Source organism: Glycine max, chromosome 9 (assembly GCF_000004515.6).
Source record: "Glycine max cultivar Williams 82 chromosome 9, Glycine_max_v4.0, whole genome shotgun sequence".
NCBI lineage: Eukaryota > Viridiplantae > Streptophyta > Magnoliopsida > Fabales > Fabaceae > Glycine > Glycine max.
Genome location: NC_038245.2, coordinates 43,057,334 through 43,076,127, shown reverse-complemented (window position 1 = coordinate 43,076,127; position 18,794 = coordinate 43,057,334). Strand labels below are relative to the sequence as shown.

Sequence of the window (18,794 nt, the reverse complement as noted above, 5' to 3'; positions counted from 1 at the left end):
TAATAGCAACATTAATTTATCAATTTTTTATACATTCAAAAATTAAATTAAATTTTTTTATTTTTCAATCATAATTAGTCACGGACTTACACAACTAAAATGGTATTTATCCTTTTTATTTTCCAACGAAAACATTTTATCCACTTAGTTACAGTAATTGACACCAAGTCACCAACCCAGTCAAAACAATTCTCTCTCTCTCACTAATGTACAGTGAACAGTGGTATTGAAAATGGAATTAAGAGTTTGTCCTTCAAGAACTTTCGCCACCACAAAGATATTATTATATTGATGCCACAAGTGTCGTTTTTGGCTTTATACTAGAAAAGCAAAATAAAAAAGAAAGAAAAAGCAATTCCATTACCAATTGCATCCCCTGGTGAATAGCCTCCATTTTTATGAACTTTATTCTCACTCTCATCTACACCATCAATAAAAATTTCCTTTTAAGATCCGCCCTTTTCCCCTTCTTCACAGTTTTTATCTGATTCTCCAAAATCTACAATGGTCTTACACTACTCCTGATTAAAGTTGATTTTTTTTTCTATCTGGGTACATGTAAAGTTGATGTTTTTATTCTCAAATTGAACCAAACATCAGGTTTTCTGGACCACTTTGCTGCTGAATATAGATGTCAGCTACTATACTTTGAATTAAACTTCAGGTGCATTCATCTCTTTGATTAAAGTTCTATATTATTCACATGCTGTTATTTCCCCTTGCAATCTGCTACTTTTTTTGCTTTGATGGGAGGAACATTAATGCTTTATTCTTTCCTATCATGGTTGTGTTTGAGATGCGCTTTACAACTTTGTGTCTTATGTTTTTGTTTTGGGTTACTTGGCCTGGAATTAGCTTAACATGCCAAATAAGGTCTTGATTGTGAAGTGCAGTTTATGCTTAATGTTTTGAAAGTCACAGTTTTGTGGATGAGTGTTTAACTTTTTACTTTCTTAATATCCCTCCTCTTTTTTAATTCTCTTAGGATGTTGCTTTACTTGTTTGTTGAGCAGTGTGATTGATAATGGCTTTCCAAAGGGCATCTGCAACCATGATTGGAGTTTGGATTGTTGTGTTGATGGTTCTCTCCAAAGGATTATCTTCAAGTGGGGTAGTATCAGATAATTCCACAATACCTGCTTTTGTAAATATTGGGGTTCTCTATTCTTTCAATACCAGTGTTGGTAGAATGGTGAAAACTGCTGTACAAGCTGCGGTTGACGATGTAAATTTTGATCAATCTATTCTTGCTAACACTAAGTTGAAGGCCTCACTGCAAGAAGATACCAAATACAGAGGTTTTCTGAGCATTGCCGAGGGTACGTCCTTCACAATATTCCCATCTTTTTTATGTGTTAAAACTTTAAAAGCATCTTTTCTATTAGACAAGTTACTTCAAAGTTTGGCAGATTATTACTCTTGGTTTACATAAATTGTGTGTAATAGCCTTGCAGCTCATGGCAACACAAACTGTGGCTATAATCGGTCCCCAGACGTCTACAACAGCTCATGTCATATCTCATATAGCGAACGAGCTCCAAGTTCCTCTACTATCATTTACAGCCACTGACCCTACTCTTTCTTCACTTCAATTCCCATTCTTTATTAGAACTGCTTTTAGTGACATTTATGAAATGACTGCAATAGCAGACTTTGTTAACTACTTTGGCTGGAGAGAGGTTATTGCTGTTTATGGTGATGATGACCATGGGAGGAATGGAATAGGTGCATTAGGGGATAAGCTTGCCGAGAGACGTTGCAAGATCTCATTTAAAGCACCTATGACTCCTGAGACAACCAGGGAGGAGATTACTGATGTGCTTGTTCAGGTGGCCTTGGCAGAATCCCGGGTTATAGTTCTTCACACAAGTACTGCTTGGGGCCCAAAAGTGTTAAGTGTGGCAAAGTCTCTGGGAATGATGGAAAACGGGTATGTCTGGATAACAACTACTTTTCTGTCTACTTGGCTGGATATAGGTAGTCCCCTATCTTCGGATGCAACAGATGACATGCAAGGAGTCATTACACTACGTATGTATATACCAGATTCAGAGCGCAAAAGATGGTTTTTTTCAAGGTGGAAAAACTTGACTACGGGAAAGACTGCTAATGGTTCCCAGGGTTTGAGTACTTATGGTATCTTTGCATATGATACTGTTTACGCTCTTGCTCATGCACTTGATGCATTTTTCAAACAAGGGAACCAAATTACATTTTCACGTGATCCAAAGTTATCTCAACTACGTGGAGACAACATGCATCTTGATGCTGTGAAAATATTCAATGAAGGAAAGCTGTTGCGTAAATATATTTATGAGGTTAACATGACTGGTGTATCAGGTCTATTCAAGTATACATCTGATGGAAACCTTGTTAATCCTGCTTATGAAATCATCAATGTTATTGGAACAGGGACTCGGAGGGTTGGTTATTGGTCTAATTACACTGGATTATCAATTGTTCCTCCTGAAGCACTTTATTCAAAACCACCTAATCGATCCAGTGCAAGCCAAAAGCTACTCCCTGTGCTTTGGCCAGGAGAAACAACCCATAGGCCCCGTGGTTGGGTTTTTCCAAACAATGGAAGGATGTTAAAAATTGGAGTGCCAAAAAGGGTTAGTTATCGAGAATTTGTCTCTCAAGTACAAGGCACTGACATGTTCAAGGGATTTTGCATTGATGTATTTCTTTCTGCTGTGAACTTGTTGCCCTATGCTGTCCCTTATAAATTTGTTTCATATGGGGATGGTGACAGCAATCCTAGTAACACTGAGCTTGTCCGTCTTATCACAGCTGGTGTGAGTATCATTCCAATTGCTTTTGTGGTGCTTGGATGTTTTATAGTACTTTCCGAGACCAGTTTTTTTTTTCTTTCCATACAGGTCTTCGATGCTGCAGTAGGTGACATTACAATTACTACAGAAAGAACAAAGATGGTGGATTTTACTCAGCCATATATCGAGTCTGGTTTAGTGGTAGTTGCATCAGTTAAGAAGACAGATTCCAATGCTTGGGCTTTTTTGACGCCATTTACACCAATGATGTGGACTGTCACAGCTGTCTTTTTTCTACTAGTGGGAGCTGTTGTTTGGATTTTAGAGCATAGGCTGAATGATGATTTTAGGGGACCTCCCAAACAACAAATGGTCACCATTTTGTGGTAAGGAAATCTGGTCTTTCTCTCCCTCCTCCCTTTCTCAGGCTCTCTATATTGAGCCTACCCATGTTGATGATACATACAGTAATCATATCAACCAACAGTAGGGTTTTCATTTTTGATTCGTTTAGCTCTGGATATGGTTGTAACTTCTATTTGTTTTTTATTTGACAGGTTTAGTTTTTCAACCATGTTCTTTGCTCACAGTAAGTACCAGTTCTTTGTCTTCTGTGACATGTATGGTCCATGTATAAGTGGTGGCTACTTTGAGTTTATCAACTTGCTCTTTTCTGTACTATGTAGGGGAAAACACAGTGAGCACTCTCGGTCGCTTTGTGCTGCTTATATGGTTATTTGTAGTTCTAATAATTAACTCAAGTTACACAGCAAGCTTGACATCAATCCTCACAGTGCAACAACTTTCTTCACCTGTTAAAGGCATTGAAAGTTTAATAAGTAGCAAAGAGCCTATTGGCTACTTGCAGGGTTCATTTACGCGAACTTATTTAATTGACGAAATTGGTATTGATGAATCCAGACTAGTTCCTCTGAAAACACCAGAAGAAACTACAGAAGCACTTAAGAAAGGTCCCCAGAAGGGTGGTGTTGCTGCATATGTTGATGAGCGTGCTTACATAGAGCTCTTCCTTTCAAGCCGGTGTGATTATAGCATTGTAGGTCAAGAGTTTACCAGAAATGGTTGGGGATTTGTAAGTATCTCCTTACCAATGGTCCTAATATTCTTTAGTTTTTTTGTCTTTTAAATGTAATTTGGAACCTAGCATACTTTTCTCCTTCTTTTCTATTCCTTTTTTCCTAAAGAAAGTGTAGATGCATTTTCTCTTGACTATTCTAATTGAAACTTCAATCTGCATGACTGCATGTTACATTGTCCACTCCAGTAATATTCAGTCAAGCATAAAGCACTGGGGAGAGGGAATTGACCGATTTATCTATACTAAATCCAGAGAAAACTTTACTGTCAAATCATAACGTACAAGTTTTATCCTAACTCTATTAAATAGACTCCATTTTTGTGGTCTAACTGAAATGTTTCACAGCCACAAAATAACACTTGCATATATTAGTTTAGTTATACCATCATAGATGTAGCAAATTTTCAATGTTTTCTCCAGATTCTTTCTTCCATGTTTGTTCTTACTCAGCAACTTTCCTAAATCAACTCAAGAATTTACCTGAAAATGTTTTGGCCTGTGTATAGTTCTTTGAAGCCTATAAAACCATGCAACAATAAAGGGTAAGCATTAGGGGGCAAATAATGGAGCTTTTACTTATTTTTTGCTAGAGCATGCTCTTTTGCCTATCGACCACCGAGCTAAACCTGTTACCTTCCCTGCTTTTTTAAGTTTGTTAGCACTTTAATCTAGTTAATATACCATGCTTAATCTGAGTTATCAAATTCCAGTTGTTGACACTTCAAGTTGTAGCTAATCGGCTAATCAAGATAAGTGAAAATGAAGTTGTTAATGAAGCTGTGGGCATTGGAAATCAATTGATAGTAGTATTTCACCATTTCTCGTCCTTTATTTTTCTTCAGGCCTTTCCTCGAGACTCACCGTTAGCGGTTGACCTTTCAACTGCAATATTAGAGTTGGCAGAGAATGGAGACTTGCAAAGGATCCATGACAAATGGCTTTTGAGCAGTGCTTGCCTATCACAAGGTGCAAAGCTTGAAGTGGACAGACTCAACCTGAGAAGCTTTTGGGGCCTCTATCTGGTGTGTGGGTTGGCATGTGTGCTTGCTCTCCTAATATATTTTATTCAGACCATGAGGCAGTACTCCAAGCATGGCCCAGAGGAGCTCGAATCTTCTGGCCATGGCTCAGGATCTTCGCGTTTGCGCACATTCCTTACATTCGTAGATGAAAAGGAAGAGATAGTTAAGAGCCGCTCCAAGAGAAAAAAAATGGAGGGGATATCTTACAGAAGCACAAGTGAGGTTGGATCATCCATCACCTTCAACAAAGCATATTCTCAGGCATCATTAAACAGAATTGATTCAGTTAATGAAATCTAACTGTTGCATATTTATTTGCTCATAATTTTGTAGCCTCTTGTACTAACTACTTGTGCATCACACTTCATTCTTCATTCCCTATTGTAACTGCTGGCTTTCTACTACATTCCCTATTTGTAAGATATATCAACTTGTGTTGGATTGTGGTGTAAGTCTGGGGACAAGGTTGCTTTGCAATTTTTGTCGTTACTTATGGTTTGTGTAGGATACATAATATTGAATGAAATAATCTTTGTAATTTCTGAAGTCCTGGATAAGCAAATTTAATGCATTTTAGTTCCTCTTGATAGCTGCCTTTTAATTTCGTTAACTTGGACTATTGTAACACATACAATTTTTTTTTCCTAGTGAATCAAGGTTTGAATCCCTACTGGGATAGTTATCTACATATAATTTCCGACTGTGTTTTGTACATATTGCCTTTGACGGATACATGTGGCAATTGCAAAAATAATTCAAACAATTTTCTACAGAAATATTTTCTAGCAGTATTACAGTAACCGTTAATAATGACCAAAACGCACTAAACTTTCTCATCTAGAAATTAAAATTTACAAATTTTCGCGTAAAAGATTAAAACAATCAAGTATAGATAAATATAGAGTCCAAATTAGTAATTAAATCATTACAATTTCACATTTCAGGGCCTTTTTATTATTATTTGTTTTATTATATCCAAGTTATAAGAGTATATAATCAAATCAAAAGGATCTTTAACATATTATTGCAGAATAAATTTTTTTGTCGAAATGTTGAATCCTTAGTATGCTAGTGATTACATTTGATGAACAGTTAATGATAGCATAATCCTGTATCAGACGACGTATGTATATAACTATATATGTGCACACACTGACACATGTAACTTTAGGTTGGATTAATATACATATACATTATTACACTCATAAAATATCAACATAATCTGCTTCATGCTGCAATCAGTCTTTGCCTTTATATTCTCAGGCCATCCAAACGATGCCAAGGCACTAATCAACATTTTTAAAATATCTTTGGAAACATTCTTCCTCCTTGCAGTATTGGAGTATAACTTTATACACTTCAATCAAGAGTCTTGGGTATCGACTTGCAAAGTAGTTGAAGAATCCTTCAGGAACAGGTCCTACAAGTTCCTGAAAAGCCAGTGCGAAATTAGAAACCGTATATACATGGATGGATGGAGAAAGCTATCATATCGTTATGATTAAAGATTTTCTTCAAACTACAGCATAAATCTGAATTCTACAAATCAAGAAAATCTTTGTTGGGATGGGGAAAAGCCTCACTCAAGTACCCAAAAAATAAGAAATCTAATTATCCCTCAGAATTCAAATATTTCAGGCATGAACTCCCTATTTTGTTCTGCCAATGCTTACAATGGGCAGAATGCTGCCTTGAACATTTTGGTAACAAACCACCTATGTTATAGGGAATTTGATTGTACCACACTACCATGCAAACAGGTTTAGATATTAGAGACTTAATTTTGTAAAAATTGATTGCAATTTGCAAAAATAAATAAATAAAAGAGTAGTTTTCTTGGTATTGTAATGCAAAATCACTTTGAAAACAACAATTTACTAAAAACATATCATGATATATTGAGGAACCAACTCAGTATAATTGACATAAAGGAAATCTTGGAAAATAATCAAACTTGCTATATTTTTTCACTTCTGCTCAACATACACAAGGCAACTTGAAAATGATGTAAATCAATATTGGCGAGAATGCATTTTACATTTTACTAAGATGATATATGGGTTGCTAAGTTCTAAACATGGTTCTGATAATGAACATCTAAACCAATCAGGTACAAAAGTTCCAACTTTTACAGTAGATCTTCAGAGCCACTTGTACCCACCCCAAAGGTTCCAAACCTGGTCTCCGTTGGGTTTGGAGCAGTTTGGGGTTATACTCTTGCAAAAACATGGGATGTGAGTTTAGGGCCAATCTACCTCACACCCCATGAATAAAAAACTTATTAAATTTGATAATTGGTTACTAATGTTCTTTTGAAGTGTCTTTATATTTGGTTAACTTCATATTTTCAAACATGAGATGGTGGTCTGCATTATGACTGATTAATTTTTGCAATTGCTATAAATTTGTTTGAAATTTTCCTGGGAATGAGGTTAAGCAAGACAAGTAGGGTGCCAATTTGTTATTCTTTTATACAGGTGGGCATGAGATTTCGTTCCCAAGACATGTTGAGTAGATAGGAGTCGAGCATTAATTTCAGGCCAAAGGATGCGGTATGGGGTCAGTTAGCAAAATCCCACCCCAACACATCATGTTGCAAAGCCTATCCAACTAAAATAAAAATGAAAGAACAAATTTATCTAATAAATGTTAACCAAGAAAGAACCTGGATTTCTCGAGGCAATTCTCTATAATGATTTAGTTTGTTTCTCATAACTCGCAACAAGTCTCGAACACTGTTAAAATTGTACCGCCGGTAATGACCGATGTTAGCAATGAAAGTTGGTTCCATCCTTTCATCCCATTTTCCACCCAAGGCCACTGTAGCAACGCTTTCTAATGTCACCAAAAGATCAGAATTTGTCTCTCTATTCTCCAGTTCCACCCTGTCACTGGTGTCACGTAAAAAGGAAAGTCTCATCTCGGAACTCCAGAAAAAAGGATGGTACAATACTTCAGTCGCCTTTGGCCTGGAAATAAATGAAATATTAAATGAAATAGCTAGCCTGTAACCAGAGAATTACAGATAAATGCTAGAGATATAACAACATCGATGGACCTCTATCTAAAAGCTAAAGCTTTTAAGATAGTTGATATTTGGCAACACATATACTTCCAATCCCTCATATTATAGGAGCTACCAAATAATCCCCCTAATTTTAATTTATTCAATTGAATGTTTCATATTTGTCAAGTTTTGTCAATCATGTGCAAATGATAGCCTGCCCTTGTGACTCCTTAACAAATAGGGGAAATGGCACTAGTAATTAAAGTGGCTAGTAATTAATACCATTTCTTCATTATTATTGCCTGATGATAAAAAATTCTTTTGCACTGACTGCACCTTCACATGCATGTGCATCCAAGGCAAAGCACCTCCAGCTCCATTTTTTTTCTCATATTTGTAAATTGAGGACTTTTGGAAAAGAATAAGCCAACTGTGCCTCATTCACTAGGCCACAGCTGTATGCATTGCTTTTAATAATAAATAAAATAAAAAAGAAACGTGTAATTTAATTAGAGAAGAGAGTGAAGGGGCACAAAGTAAGTTGTGGAAATGACCCCCTGAATACTGATAGCAGCAGACCTTGAAAAACACAAATTACTCCAATAGATTTGATCATTAGATATTACCAAAATAGGGTACACTCTTACATCTTATCTTATTATGCATAATTTGGACTTTGAGACTTCACCATTTTATACCACATACCAATTAAGCAAGTCATCACAAGATGAAAAGTTATGAAGGTATATGAAAAAAGATATTTCCATTCTCCAGAAAATGCATTGAATGAGAATGATTTACCTTAGATCAGGGTTAGGGTTTAATAAACAACTAATAAGATCTTTGGCTTCAGGAATGAACTCCAATAAGAAAAGATCCATTTGATTTTTCAAAATATTGATATCCCGTTCAATACGTTCTCCAAATGGATGTCTTCCTCCAGTAATGCAGAAAAAAAGGACACAACCTAAACTAAATATATCTACTGCCCGGGTTTGACGTCCTCGAACAAGTTGTTCTGGTGCCTGCCAACCTGAACTGCCACCACCTGCAATTAAGCCAGTAAACCTTAGCACGAGAATAATAAACTAATTATAAAGTATTGCAGATTAAAATGTAGGATTCAACAAAACCAAGCTGCTCAAGCTGATATGAAAAAGGAACAAAAAAAGGAAAAAGTGAATAGACGTACTTTACATATCAGTGTTAAAGTTGAGTCTGAAATCTGAATAATATTGGATTGATATGGAAACAAATTGGGAAAGAAAACAAAATTAGGAAGCAACTCCTAAAATTACTTCCTAAATTAGATCAATTGATCCCACAATAAATTATAATGATTTTAGGAGATATATTGAAGACATGCCAAGACATTCTAAAATACTTTGGAGATGTTTTGAGAATATATTCTAACCCTTCCCTGGAGTTAAAAGTTAAAATAATAAGCTTTCAGCTTGTTAAAAATAAAATAATTTTAAAAATAATGTTGGCCCCATAAGCCATAGCTGAAATGACAATTTGAGGATGTGGAGATGTTGGACAAGCATCTGCAACACAAGTACCATAGAAAATAACTCAGCAAAGATGATTGGAATGACATAGAAGGTCAGGTTTGGGAGGCAATGACAGGGTTAGTAAAGGAGCTGGGTCCCAAGGTGAGTCTGCAGTGACTTCAGTAGCATCCAGAGGAGGTAGGGGCTCTGAAGGAGGCTGTTGTCCTCATGATAGTTGTAGAAGGGGCAAGAAATAGTGTAAGGTTCCTTGATAAGAGAGGCTGTGGTGTAGCCACCTCAACTAGCCCAGGAAGAGGAGGAATAGGCTAAGTAGAAGACATAAAGAAGAGAATAATATCAAAGGAAATACTGGCTGAGATGAGGTGTTGAGTAGGAAAAACAACAACATAAACCTTTAGGGACAGTGAAACACATTTAAGGTATACCCCCATGGGGCAAATTTTGTCAAAACCTGACCAGGAGTGAGATTAATGAATATGGACAGAACAAGCTGACTCAAGGACACAACAGGGAAGAGAATACAAGCGTTGAAGAGGAAAAACAGAGTGAAGAACCTAGTATCAATTATCAAACACAAAAGGGGGCATTCAGTTAATCAAGTATTGAGCAGTAAGGACAGAGACACCAAAATGTGAATTACTGAGAGAAACCAAAAGCAAAAAGGAGGGAGAAACCAAGAAGTGAATTACAGGGACGACAATAAATATAAATACATAATCAACTAATAGAGAAAAGAAGGATGGGAAGTGTCAATCCCTTGAGATTGAGTTTGGGAATCATGGCTAAAGTGACAGTAGGTAAAAAATCGGAAAGATAAAGTTTGAAGAAAAGGTCTTTGTTGCCAGATGAACAAAAATCATAGACTCAAGTAACAAATGAGATCAAGTGAGATAGATTGGCAAAAAAATTTTACAATATTCGCAAAAGAGGCTGCAGAACTGCAGGACTCCCATAACACAAAGCACCTTAAAATATCCACATAGGCTACTGGAGATGTAGGTGAATAGGAAGGCTTGAATGTGACTGGTGGAGTAATCTGGGCAACACTGGCAGGACATAGAGGGCAGCTGTGTAAATTCCAACAATTGTCAATTATGTAAGCATAGGACCATCAAACTTTCGAGAGACAATGACGCTAGTAAAATCATGACAAGCCCCATAAAGATGTTGATTGCCATAAGTTTACCAAATTTTGGTTTGTTTCCAAGCAGACTCATAGGTAGGTAACAGAATGGTATCACTCAAACCACATCATCATCAACAACAACAACAAGATTATTTCCTCACTCATACAATAAGACTACTAACCATAATGACATAAGGAATCAAATTAGGAAACAACTCATAAGATTGTTTTCTCAGTTAGATCACAAATTCACTCCAGTAAATTATAATGATCTTTTAAGATATGTCGAGGATAAGCTAAGACATTCTAAAATACTGCGAAGATATTAAGAGATGTCATAACCACAATAATCTATAGATATCCATCTCATGCCAGACTTAATTGGCTACTCACATGGCAAATGCTAGGAACACAAATAAATTCGTTATTCTTTTAGGGAGTACTTACCAGTAGCATTATTACCCAAAGAAGACATATTTTCAAGAAGACATTTGCTAATCCCCATATCAGAAAGCTTTGCACACAAAGATCTTTCCTTGATTATAAGAACATTTTGTGGTTTCAAATCCCGATGTATCATTCCCAATTCATGCAAATGAACAACCCCAGAAACAATGTCCCTGTGTTGCAATACAAAAAAAGACAGTTAATTTAATAAAAAAGGTATTATATAAACTTAGAAACGGTGCAGTGTTATCAACAGAGGATGGCGGAACATGGCAGCAGACAGAAATTCCGCCATATAAACATGCCATTGCGCCTTATGACGCTGCCATGGTGGGCCACCCTTCACAAATTGGCTATGGCAGTTGCCAAAAAATCCACCATGGTGGAGCCATGGCTGCTATTTAATAACACTGTAAGAGTGTTATCAGAACCAGACCGGTCATTGACTCGGTTAGGCTATTAGATCATTGGGTCATTGGTCGAACCAATGGGTTACTAATTAAACCACATGATTCAGTTTTATTATGTGTGTTAAACTTTATATCAATGATTTAATATAACTTAAATTTTGCAGATGTTAGAACAAGTCTGATGCTGGTTTAGTGGTTATGACAGTTTTAGCATACCAAAGGACCAGAGTTCAAATCCTTGGTAGGCCAAATTTCAAGTTTCCTTCTGCCAAATTTCAAAATTTCATTTCAAAGCCAATTCCTGCGGGCGTGCAGGTGCAGCTACCTAGGGACATGTCAGAGCATCATAGTGACCATAGTGCAGCTGCACGTTTCAGACCGGTCCGTTCCAAGTTTAATCACAATGCTTAGAAAGTCAACTTCCAGGCATGAGCTTTCATAAAAAGATTTATCTCAACATTAGTCCTCGAATGATTTGGATCAACTACGTGAATCAAAATTGTAACTGAATATGTTTATTCTTGGGCATTCTTTATTATTCACTACTATGTTTTCCTCCAACCTTTTACTATCATAACTTCTTACCTTCATTTTATGATTTCCTGTCACCCTCAATACCCATTTCATCCCCTTGGTTTCTCCTATATCATTGAAATGCTAAATTTATTCTAGTCAATTCTATCTGACCTTCTACTCACTGAATCTACCTAGACTTTATGTGTTAAATCTAGCATCCCATTTATCACCCATCCTTTTCTTTTATAGTTTTCTTTCCTTAGTTGCAAAAAAAGGTCATACACATCTATAGCAACAAGGTACATTTTCTTGGCCTAAAACCAAACTACCCTGATGAGATTTCACATCAACTGAAGACTTGGGCAATCCTCACTTTATGAGTCATGAGTTAGTTTTTAGGATTGAGTTAGGCTCAACACAATTTCAAAATTGTATCAAAGAATATGATAGCTCTAATCTAGAGTCACCCTCAACTATCCAAAAATTTACCTGACCTAGCAGTTTTCCTAGTGCAATAAAAAATTCAGTTCTCCAATCTCCACATTCCATATGTCCAATCTAGGAGTGAGGGGATGTGTAGAGATTATACATCAACTATAGATATGGCCAAACTAGAGCGCTAATAAAGGCTTGGGCCAAAGTAGATTGAGTTAGGCCTAGCCCAAATTCAAGATAACTTTTAGGATTGAAATAACTTCTAGGATTGAGTTAGGCCTAGCCCAAATTCAAGATGGTATCAAAGCCAATCATAGATCTAATATCATAAAAAAATTGATAGTATATGTCTATTAATAAATTGTCAAAAAAAACTTCGTACCCCATTGCCCAGAGGCTCTTCGCTATGCGAAGGTATGGGGGAGGGAATAAATTGTCAAATCAAGAAGAAATAATACCAACCTCATTAGTTTTAGTAACCAAGGAAACACAAACTCATCTGTATTTTTTGGACATTTTCTGAACACAACACTTGGCAGACACCCCTCAACCGTGTTAAAAAAATATTTTTTTTACTAAGACACCTTTTTGACACAGCTTGGACACCTCTCCAACACAGTTTGAGCATAAGTCAAGAGACTGAGCCAACACTTATTCTTGGCTAAAGACTTCCCAAACAATCCCATCACAAAAAAAAACAAATTATATTATAAATATTGCAAGGCTCGTAGCATTTTTTTAACTATTAAGAAATGTTTATTAGTATTCTATCCATCAGGGTCATTATTATATAAAAATTGTTAGGCTTAACAACTTTGTTTCTAGAATGTGAATTTATATATATATTGGACATTAGCGGTGTCGTGTCCGGTGTTTGTGTCAGAACTGACCTAGCAGTTCTCCTAGTGCAATAAAAAAATTCAGTTCTCCAATCTCCACATTCCATTTGTCCAATCTAGGAGTGAGGGGATGCGTTGAGATTCCACAACAACTATAGATATGGCCATAGCAGAGCTTATAAAAGCTTGGGCAACGTTGACCTCATGAGATAACTTTCAGGATTGAGTTAGGCCTAGCCCAAATTCAAGATGGTATCAAAGCTAATCATAGATCTAATATCATAAAAAAATGATAGTATATGTCTATTAATAAATAGTCAATTCAAGAAGACATAACACCAACCTCATTAGTTTTAGTAATAGAGGAGATGGATAGCCGTTTTCCTTCCAAAGACATTGTGTATTATACTTCTCCATCTCCATTTGGGACTTTATCAAACATCTGAAACCTTGGTCCTTCCTAAACGCAAAGTTTTCTGACATATCTGAATAAATTTGAATCAAGTCATCTAAATTGCATGTACAACGTTCCAAAGCAAGGTAAACAAAATCACTATCATACTCTACTCCATGCCATCGAACAATATTTGGATGATGATCAGACACAATCAGATTTTGGATTTCTTTATAAGCTACATCATGATGAGACTTGACAAGACGTTTAACAGCAACTACCCGGCATTCATATATTCCCTCAAGGACAATGGTACCGTTGCTTCCCTTAGCAATCTCTTTATTTGAAACAAATAATTTACCAATTCTTCGTCCATCAACACTTTCATCACCTTGATTGAAATGCTTCCATACTTCTCTCTCATTATCCTTTTGTGTCAGAACATCCTCATTCTCTGGAGACAGGTGTTTTTCCCTTGTATCGATAGTGCCATTTTTCTTCCCTGATTTCCGTGTTTTCTTTTTCTTAGCAGGTGAACCTTTTAATTCAGACTCACTGTCTTGGTCCTTGAGTATATCTTGGTTCTCAATCACTAGAGGATAGATGAGTGAAAAGGCCAGAAGAAAGACCGTAAACAATATAAGAGGTAATGGAGTTGGCCATTCACTTGTCCTGTTCAGATAAACTTCCCCTGGTGTTGTAATCTCCACAGGAGGTTGAGGGAGCATCATATTATCATCATGACCATTGAATAATCTATCAATATTTGGCTGTGAAGGAAGCATTAGCTTTGAGTTAGGCATCGAGAGCATATCATTTTCATGATAATCCACAAGTAGTCTTTCAGTTAGTGAAGGTTCAAACCGGAAATTCTTTTTCAGGCGAAAGACTTGGTTTATCTCTTGACATGGGTATGGCATCCTAAAATTGAGGCTACTGTCAGAAGCATACTCATCCTCTAGATCAAAAGATGTATGTTGGCATAATAATACAGCCTCAAATTCAGCTACTGCCATAGTCCACAAAACCATTCCTGAGCTAGGACCAACAGATTTAAGAGAATAATCTGTCCTAAAAATCTTAAGCAGCGGCTGAGGTGAATTCAGCTTCATGGGATCAGCAAGGTCCTTATTCTTTACATTGAGGATATTTGTGACACCCTGCTTTCCATCACTACAAGGTGCAGAAGCATTATCAAAATCAGACATCGCATGGATTTTAATGATTGATCCACTTTTAGCATCAACTTCAAACAAAGTGCTTCTTTTGGATCCAAGTGTTACTGCTCCATCATCTGAAAATGTAGGTGTACGAGCTACATATTCTGCAATAGATTCTGATATTCTCTGCAGATATGACAAACCAATCAACAGAAAATCAAGTTCAGTATTCATAAAAAAAATAACAGCACTTAGATAAACATAACTTTGAAAACACCATAGGTCATATTAAATATACTTTTTTAATTAAAAAGAAACAAGGAACAACCTACATTGTTGATCAACATAAGAAATTTTAGCATAAGTAATTGTAGATTATAAACCACGGCAGAAAAATATTTAAATAATGCAGGATACCAATAAAATCATCTCTCAATTTGTTTTTTGTAGTTATAGGTAAGAGACTGCGATAAAGAAAGAACAAAACATTTAGCTACATATAGAGTTGGAACAACCACAACATGTCTCAAAACCAACATGCCACAAGAACAACCTGAGATCTATCTTAGTCTCCCTCAAAACCATTTTTGGAAATTGATCTATTGGGAATAGATCAATTTCAAGTTTAAGTTCATGAATTTTTTAGATCCATGCATGGGGTCTTTTCCCATGTACTTAGAAGGTATCTCTTGCATTTATGCTTCTTGAAAACCACATATGTAATTAATTCAGAATTGTATATATATATATATATATGCAACCAGCTGATTGCTTCTACACTCGAGCATTTCACAAATTTCAGTCTCAATATTCAACTACCATAAAAGAAATTATCTCACATACAATTAGCAGTATTTCTGTCAAAAAGCAAGTATTGATTTGCTTCTTGAATTCAGTAATTGGTAAGTTACAAAGCAATCTCTATTTATTTATTTATTTTGGGGAGGGGATGAAATATAAAGCATCACAAATATAATATATTTTGGTGATTTTAAGCACTTAGTCAGTCATAGAATGTCCAGAACCTTTCACTCAAACCAAACACTTATACATCATGCAAATGACTTGCAAAGTGCATATATTCATTTATGCTATTCTTCAAATAAGTTATCATTCTACCTTATTCCCATAAAATGTCAATGCATATTTGCAAAATTTTCAACCACGTCCAATAAAGAATAAGGGTAACTTCCAAGCAAGAGTTAAATTCAAGAAATTTGTCTTAAACCACCCATCAAAGTTCCTTCACTTAAGCATCAACAACGCAACAATCACAATGCTCAGATATATCTCAAGACAAATACCATTTTACCAAAGTGCTTGTCGTGCATATACAATGACCAGTCATTCCCTTCCCCGCATTCCATGAACCCACTCATCAGTGCTGCAGATGCATTTTCTTTACCATTATCCTTTTTAGTTGGTGCTTGATATGATTGGTAGATTGGCAATCCTGTCGAGAACGACCATATGACTCTCGTGGAACCACTCTCCAATTGATCCACCAAGTACATAGTCCCATCTAGGGTCACAATCAGTGCTGTGGTTGCAGCCTTACTGTCAATGAAAATATTTTATCAAGTAGAATGACACAGTTAGAATGCCACTGGCCAATAAAAATCATCAACACAATTACAAAACCATGAGTATGCAAGGACAGATAATCTTTAAAATTATAGAACACAACCTGATTACAATTCAAGTTATACCACATATGAAATTATTACAAAATTAGCACAACAAAAGTTTTGTCTCAAAAGAGGAATCAATGTTTCAAAAGCTAGCATAAGTCATCACACATGTAATAATATACTACTCCCTCTAACCCAAACGATTGACGAAGGGGTGTAAGACCCGATGCGTTCACATGAATAGGAACTATTTGGCGGAAGAACTCGTGTTCGATTTCGATTCCCACCGTGTGCAACATTTCCTTGGGTCAATGTCAGTCATGCACAGTAAGCGGCTCTAATCCCAGTGGGTTGGGGGACAATTGTGGTATATGACCCAAGACCCAAAAAAAAATATATTACTCCCTCTGGTCCTTAATATAAGGCCAACTAATTTACCGATTATTATTGGCATCTGTAATTCTGTTACAAGTGCCTTATTTTTTATAAGGACCAGAGGAGTATAATTTATCTTATTTTGATGCTATTCCCATCTATATCAGATAAAAACAACGATTTAAATTGCAGTCACTGTGTGGTTTCATTGCGATCCTTGATATTGGAGGAAATTGCAGACAAATGCGACCACAATTGCAGTCACGAAATTCCCAAAAACCTTGATAAAAGTTTAAAAACCAATAGCATTCTAGCAAAAACTAACAACTAACTTTGGCTGATAAAAAAAAATGCAGTTAAGAATATTTGAGGTGTCCGAGAATTGTTCCACATAAATACATACTATATGACACTACAATTCCTCGAAGAAGAAGAAAAACACCGTTCCGTTCAAACAACCTCAAAACTAAGACTTGTAAAGCTTATTTTTCTTAACAAAAAATACGCACATGAACGTGCTCGTCGTGAACTAAAAACACGAGGCTTAAAGTGGCATGGGTGATGGGTAAATAAATTGAATGGCGAAAAAGAAAAGGAAATGAAAGAGAGAGAGACAGTTAGGGGAAGGAACTGACGGTGGAAGAGAGAGAAGGGATCGGGAAGCGGGTCGATGATGAAGTGCACTGTGGATGTTGAGGCGTTCTTCATTGGGATGCGGCGTTCCGGAGGTTGCGATTAGGGAGGCAAAAAGGAAGGAAATGAGAAAAGGAAGAAACTTCATTGAGACAAGGGGGATTGAAGACAGTGTTTGGGTTGCGAGAAAGATATAATGAGGAAAAGGAGATGGAGTTTTTTTTATTGGGAGGGAAGGGAAGGGAAGGGTAAGGGAGAACAGCTACAGGCAGCATGGAAGATTCCACGCTTCTTCTCCAACCGTCAAACATCTCCCGTGTTGGACTTCTGTTTTCTGTGTTTGGATTTCCAAGAAAGCTAATATTTTATTATTAAGGTGTAATTTGGTTTCTCAGTGTGATTTAAAATGAAACAATTATATTATTTATGTCAAATCGGTTAATTATTTGATGCAAATCAATATTCTTTGCAATGGTTATCAACATAGATTATGTAAAATATTGTATTTTTTAAATGTAATAAGACATCATCAATCTTCTCAAACTTTACCCCAATTTATATTGGTTGTTAAACAACTGATTTAAAAAATAACGTTTTATCATTTTTGCGTTAACAATCAATACAAAAATACTAATTTCCATCAAACAATTAACATATATGATGAAAAGCGTATAATTATTTTATTTTAAATAATTAAGGAATCAAATTAAATTTTTTAATAATTGAGAGATAAAATTAAATTTTAAAATATAATTAAGAAATTAACCGTATAATTAAGTCATTTTTTATCATTAACAAAGGGGTCAGGCTATGGTGAAGTAGTAAAACAGTGATGCACTCGTGAACAAGCAAGTTTAACATATTGTGGGATGGTTGTTACCTGCAGTAACAAGTAATGAAAGTTTAATAAATTTTGTTTTGTAATTCTTAAAAAAAGAAAAGGCATGTGCTCTTTCCTCCCTCAAATTAATGAAAAATTAATTTATAAATTTTTAATTTAATATTAAATTAATGAGCCAAAAATATAATTTATTATCACATTAATCTAATATTACAAAATGACTCACAAATTTAATATCAAGATTAATTTGTTGTACTTTTTCATATTCAAAGATTAAATTTGTATTTTTATCTTTAAAGACTAATTTATTATCACATCACACTTTTTATGAATGAATTTTGTTATTTATTCATTTTTATTTAAATTAAGATATATTTTTAAAAAAAATATTAATAAAACAAAAAAGATTGACACAATCATATGAAGTCTGACTGATATTTCTAACCAAACTTCCGATCTTAATTTTTATTATATGCACGTGATAATTGTTTTAAGAATATTATTTTAATGGCCATTTTATATTATATGCAATTATGTTAATATTTCACGTAGCCAGAAATGGGTTTTGTTG

At 35.5% G+C, this 18,794-nt stretch overlaps 2 protein-coding genes across 7 annotated transcripts; one reads left to right on the top strand and one right to left on the bottom strand.

The window, feature by feature from the left end:
• Positions 1–308: 308 nt before the first annotated feature.
• LOC100788917 (glutamate receptor 3.6) lies at positions 309–5,441 on the top strand. Of its 4 annotated transcripts, XM_014762289.3 has the most exons (8): positions 310–507; positions 601–664; positions 1,014–1,319; positions 1,447–2,798; positions 2,883–3,160; positions 3,332–3,363; positions 3,461–3,867; positions 4,716–5,441. In XM_014762289.3, the coding sequence occupies exons 3-8, from the start codon at positions 1,025–1,027 to the stop codon at positions 5,193–5,195; spliced, it is 2,844 nt and encodes a 947-aa protein (XP_014617775.1). In that variant the 5' UTR covers positions 310–507; positions 601–664; positions 1,014–1,024; the 3' UTR covers positions 5,196–5,441. The 4 variants fall into 4 exon arrangements, with proteins under 4 accessions (XP_040860985.1, XP_014617775.1, XP_003533407.2 ...); XM_003533359.5 differs by having other exon boundaries at positions 310–664; XM_041005051.1 differs by having other exon boundaries at positions 309–664; positions 1,447–3,160.
• Positions 5,442–5,893: 452 nt separating this feature from the next.
• LOC100788389 (serine/threonine-protein kinase/endoribonuclease IRE1a) lies at positions 5,894–17,730 on the bottom strand. 3 transcript variants are annotated; one of them, XM_003533358.5, is made up of 7 exons: positions 17,385–17,730; positions 16,048–16,300; positions 13,533–14,929; positions 10,990–11,162; positions 8,704–8,950; positions 7,561–7,864; positions 5,894–6,325 (listed from the first exon to the last, which is right to left on the bottom strand). In XM_003533358.5, the coding sequence occupies exons 1-7, from the start codon at positions 17,528–17,530 to the stop codon at positions 6,182–6,184; spliced, it is 2,664 nt and encodes an 887-aa protein (XP_003533406.2). In that variant the 5' UTR covers positions 17,531–17,730; the 3' UTR covers positions 5,894–6,181. The 3 variants fall into 3 exon arrangements, with proteins under 3 accessions (XP_003533406.2, XP_025979604.1, XP_006587551.1); XM_026123819.2 differs by having other exon boundaries at positions 16,149–16,300; positions 17,385–17,525; XM_006587488.4 differs by lacking the exon at positions 17,385–17,730 and having other exon boundaries at positions 16,056–16,239.
• Positions 17,731–18,794: the final 1,064 nt, after the last annotated feature.

Bases quoted from the DNA above. Each gene is read 5' to 3' on its own strand.
- LOC100788389 (XM_003533358.5), bottom strand. From the start codon at position 17,530: ATGAAGTTTCTTCCTTTTCTCATTTCCTTCCTTTTTGCCTCCCTAATC. The intron at 11,163-13,532 runs GTTGGTGTTATG...ATTGCAACACAG, and splicing joins CTATTACTAAAACTAATGAG to GGACATTGTTTCTGGGGTTG. The intron at 8,951-10,989 runs GTAAGTACTCCC...GCTTAATTGCAG, and splicing joins TTTGGGTAATAATGCTACTG to GTGGTGGCAGTTCAGGTTGG.
- LOC100788917 (XM_041005051.1), top strand. From the start codon at position 1,025: ATGGCTTTCCAAAGGGCATCTGCAACCATGATTGGAGTTTGGATTGTT. The intron at 1,320-1,446 runs GTACGTCCTTCA...TGTGTGTAATAG, and splicing joins TTTTCTGAGCATTGCCGAGG to CCTTGCAGCTCATGGCAACA. The intron at 3,364-3,460 runs GTAAGTACCAGT...TGTACTATGTAG, and splicing joins AACCATGTTCTTTGCTCACA to GGGAAAACACAGTGAGCACT.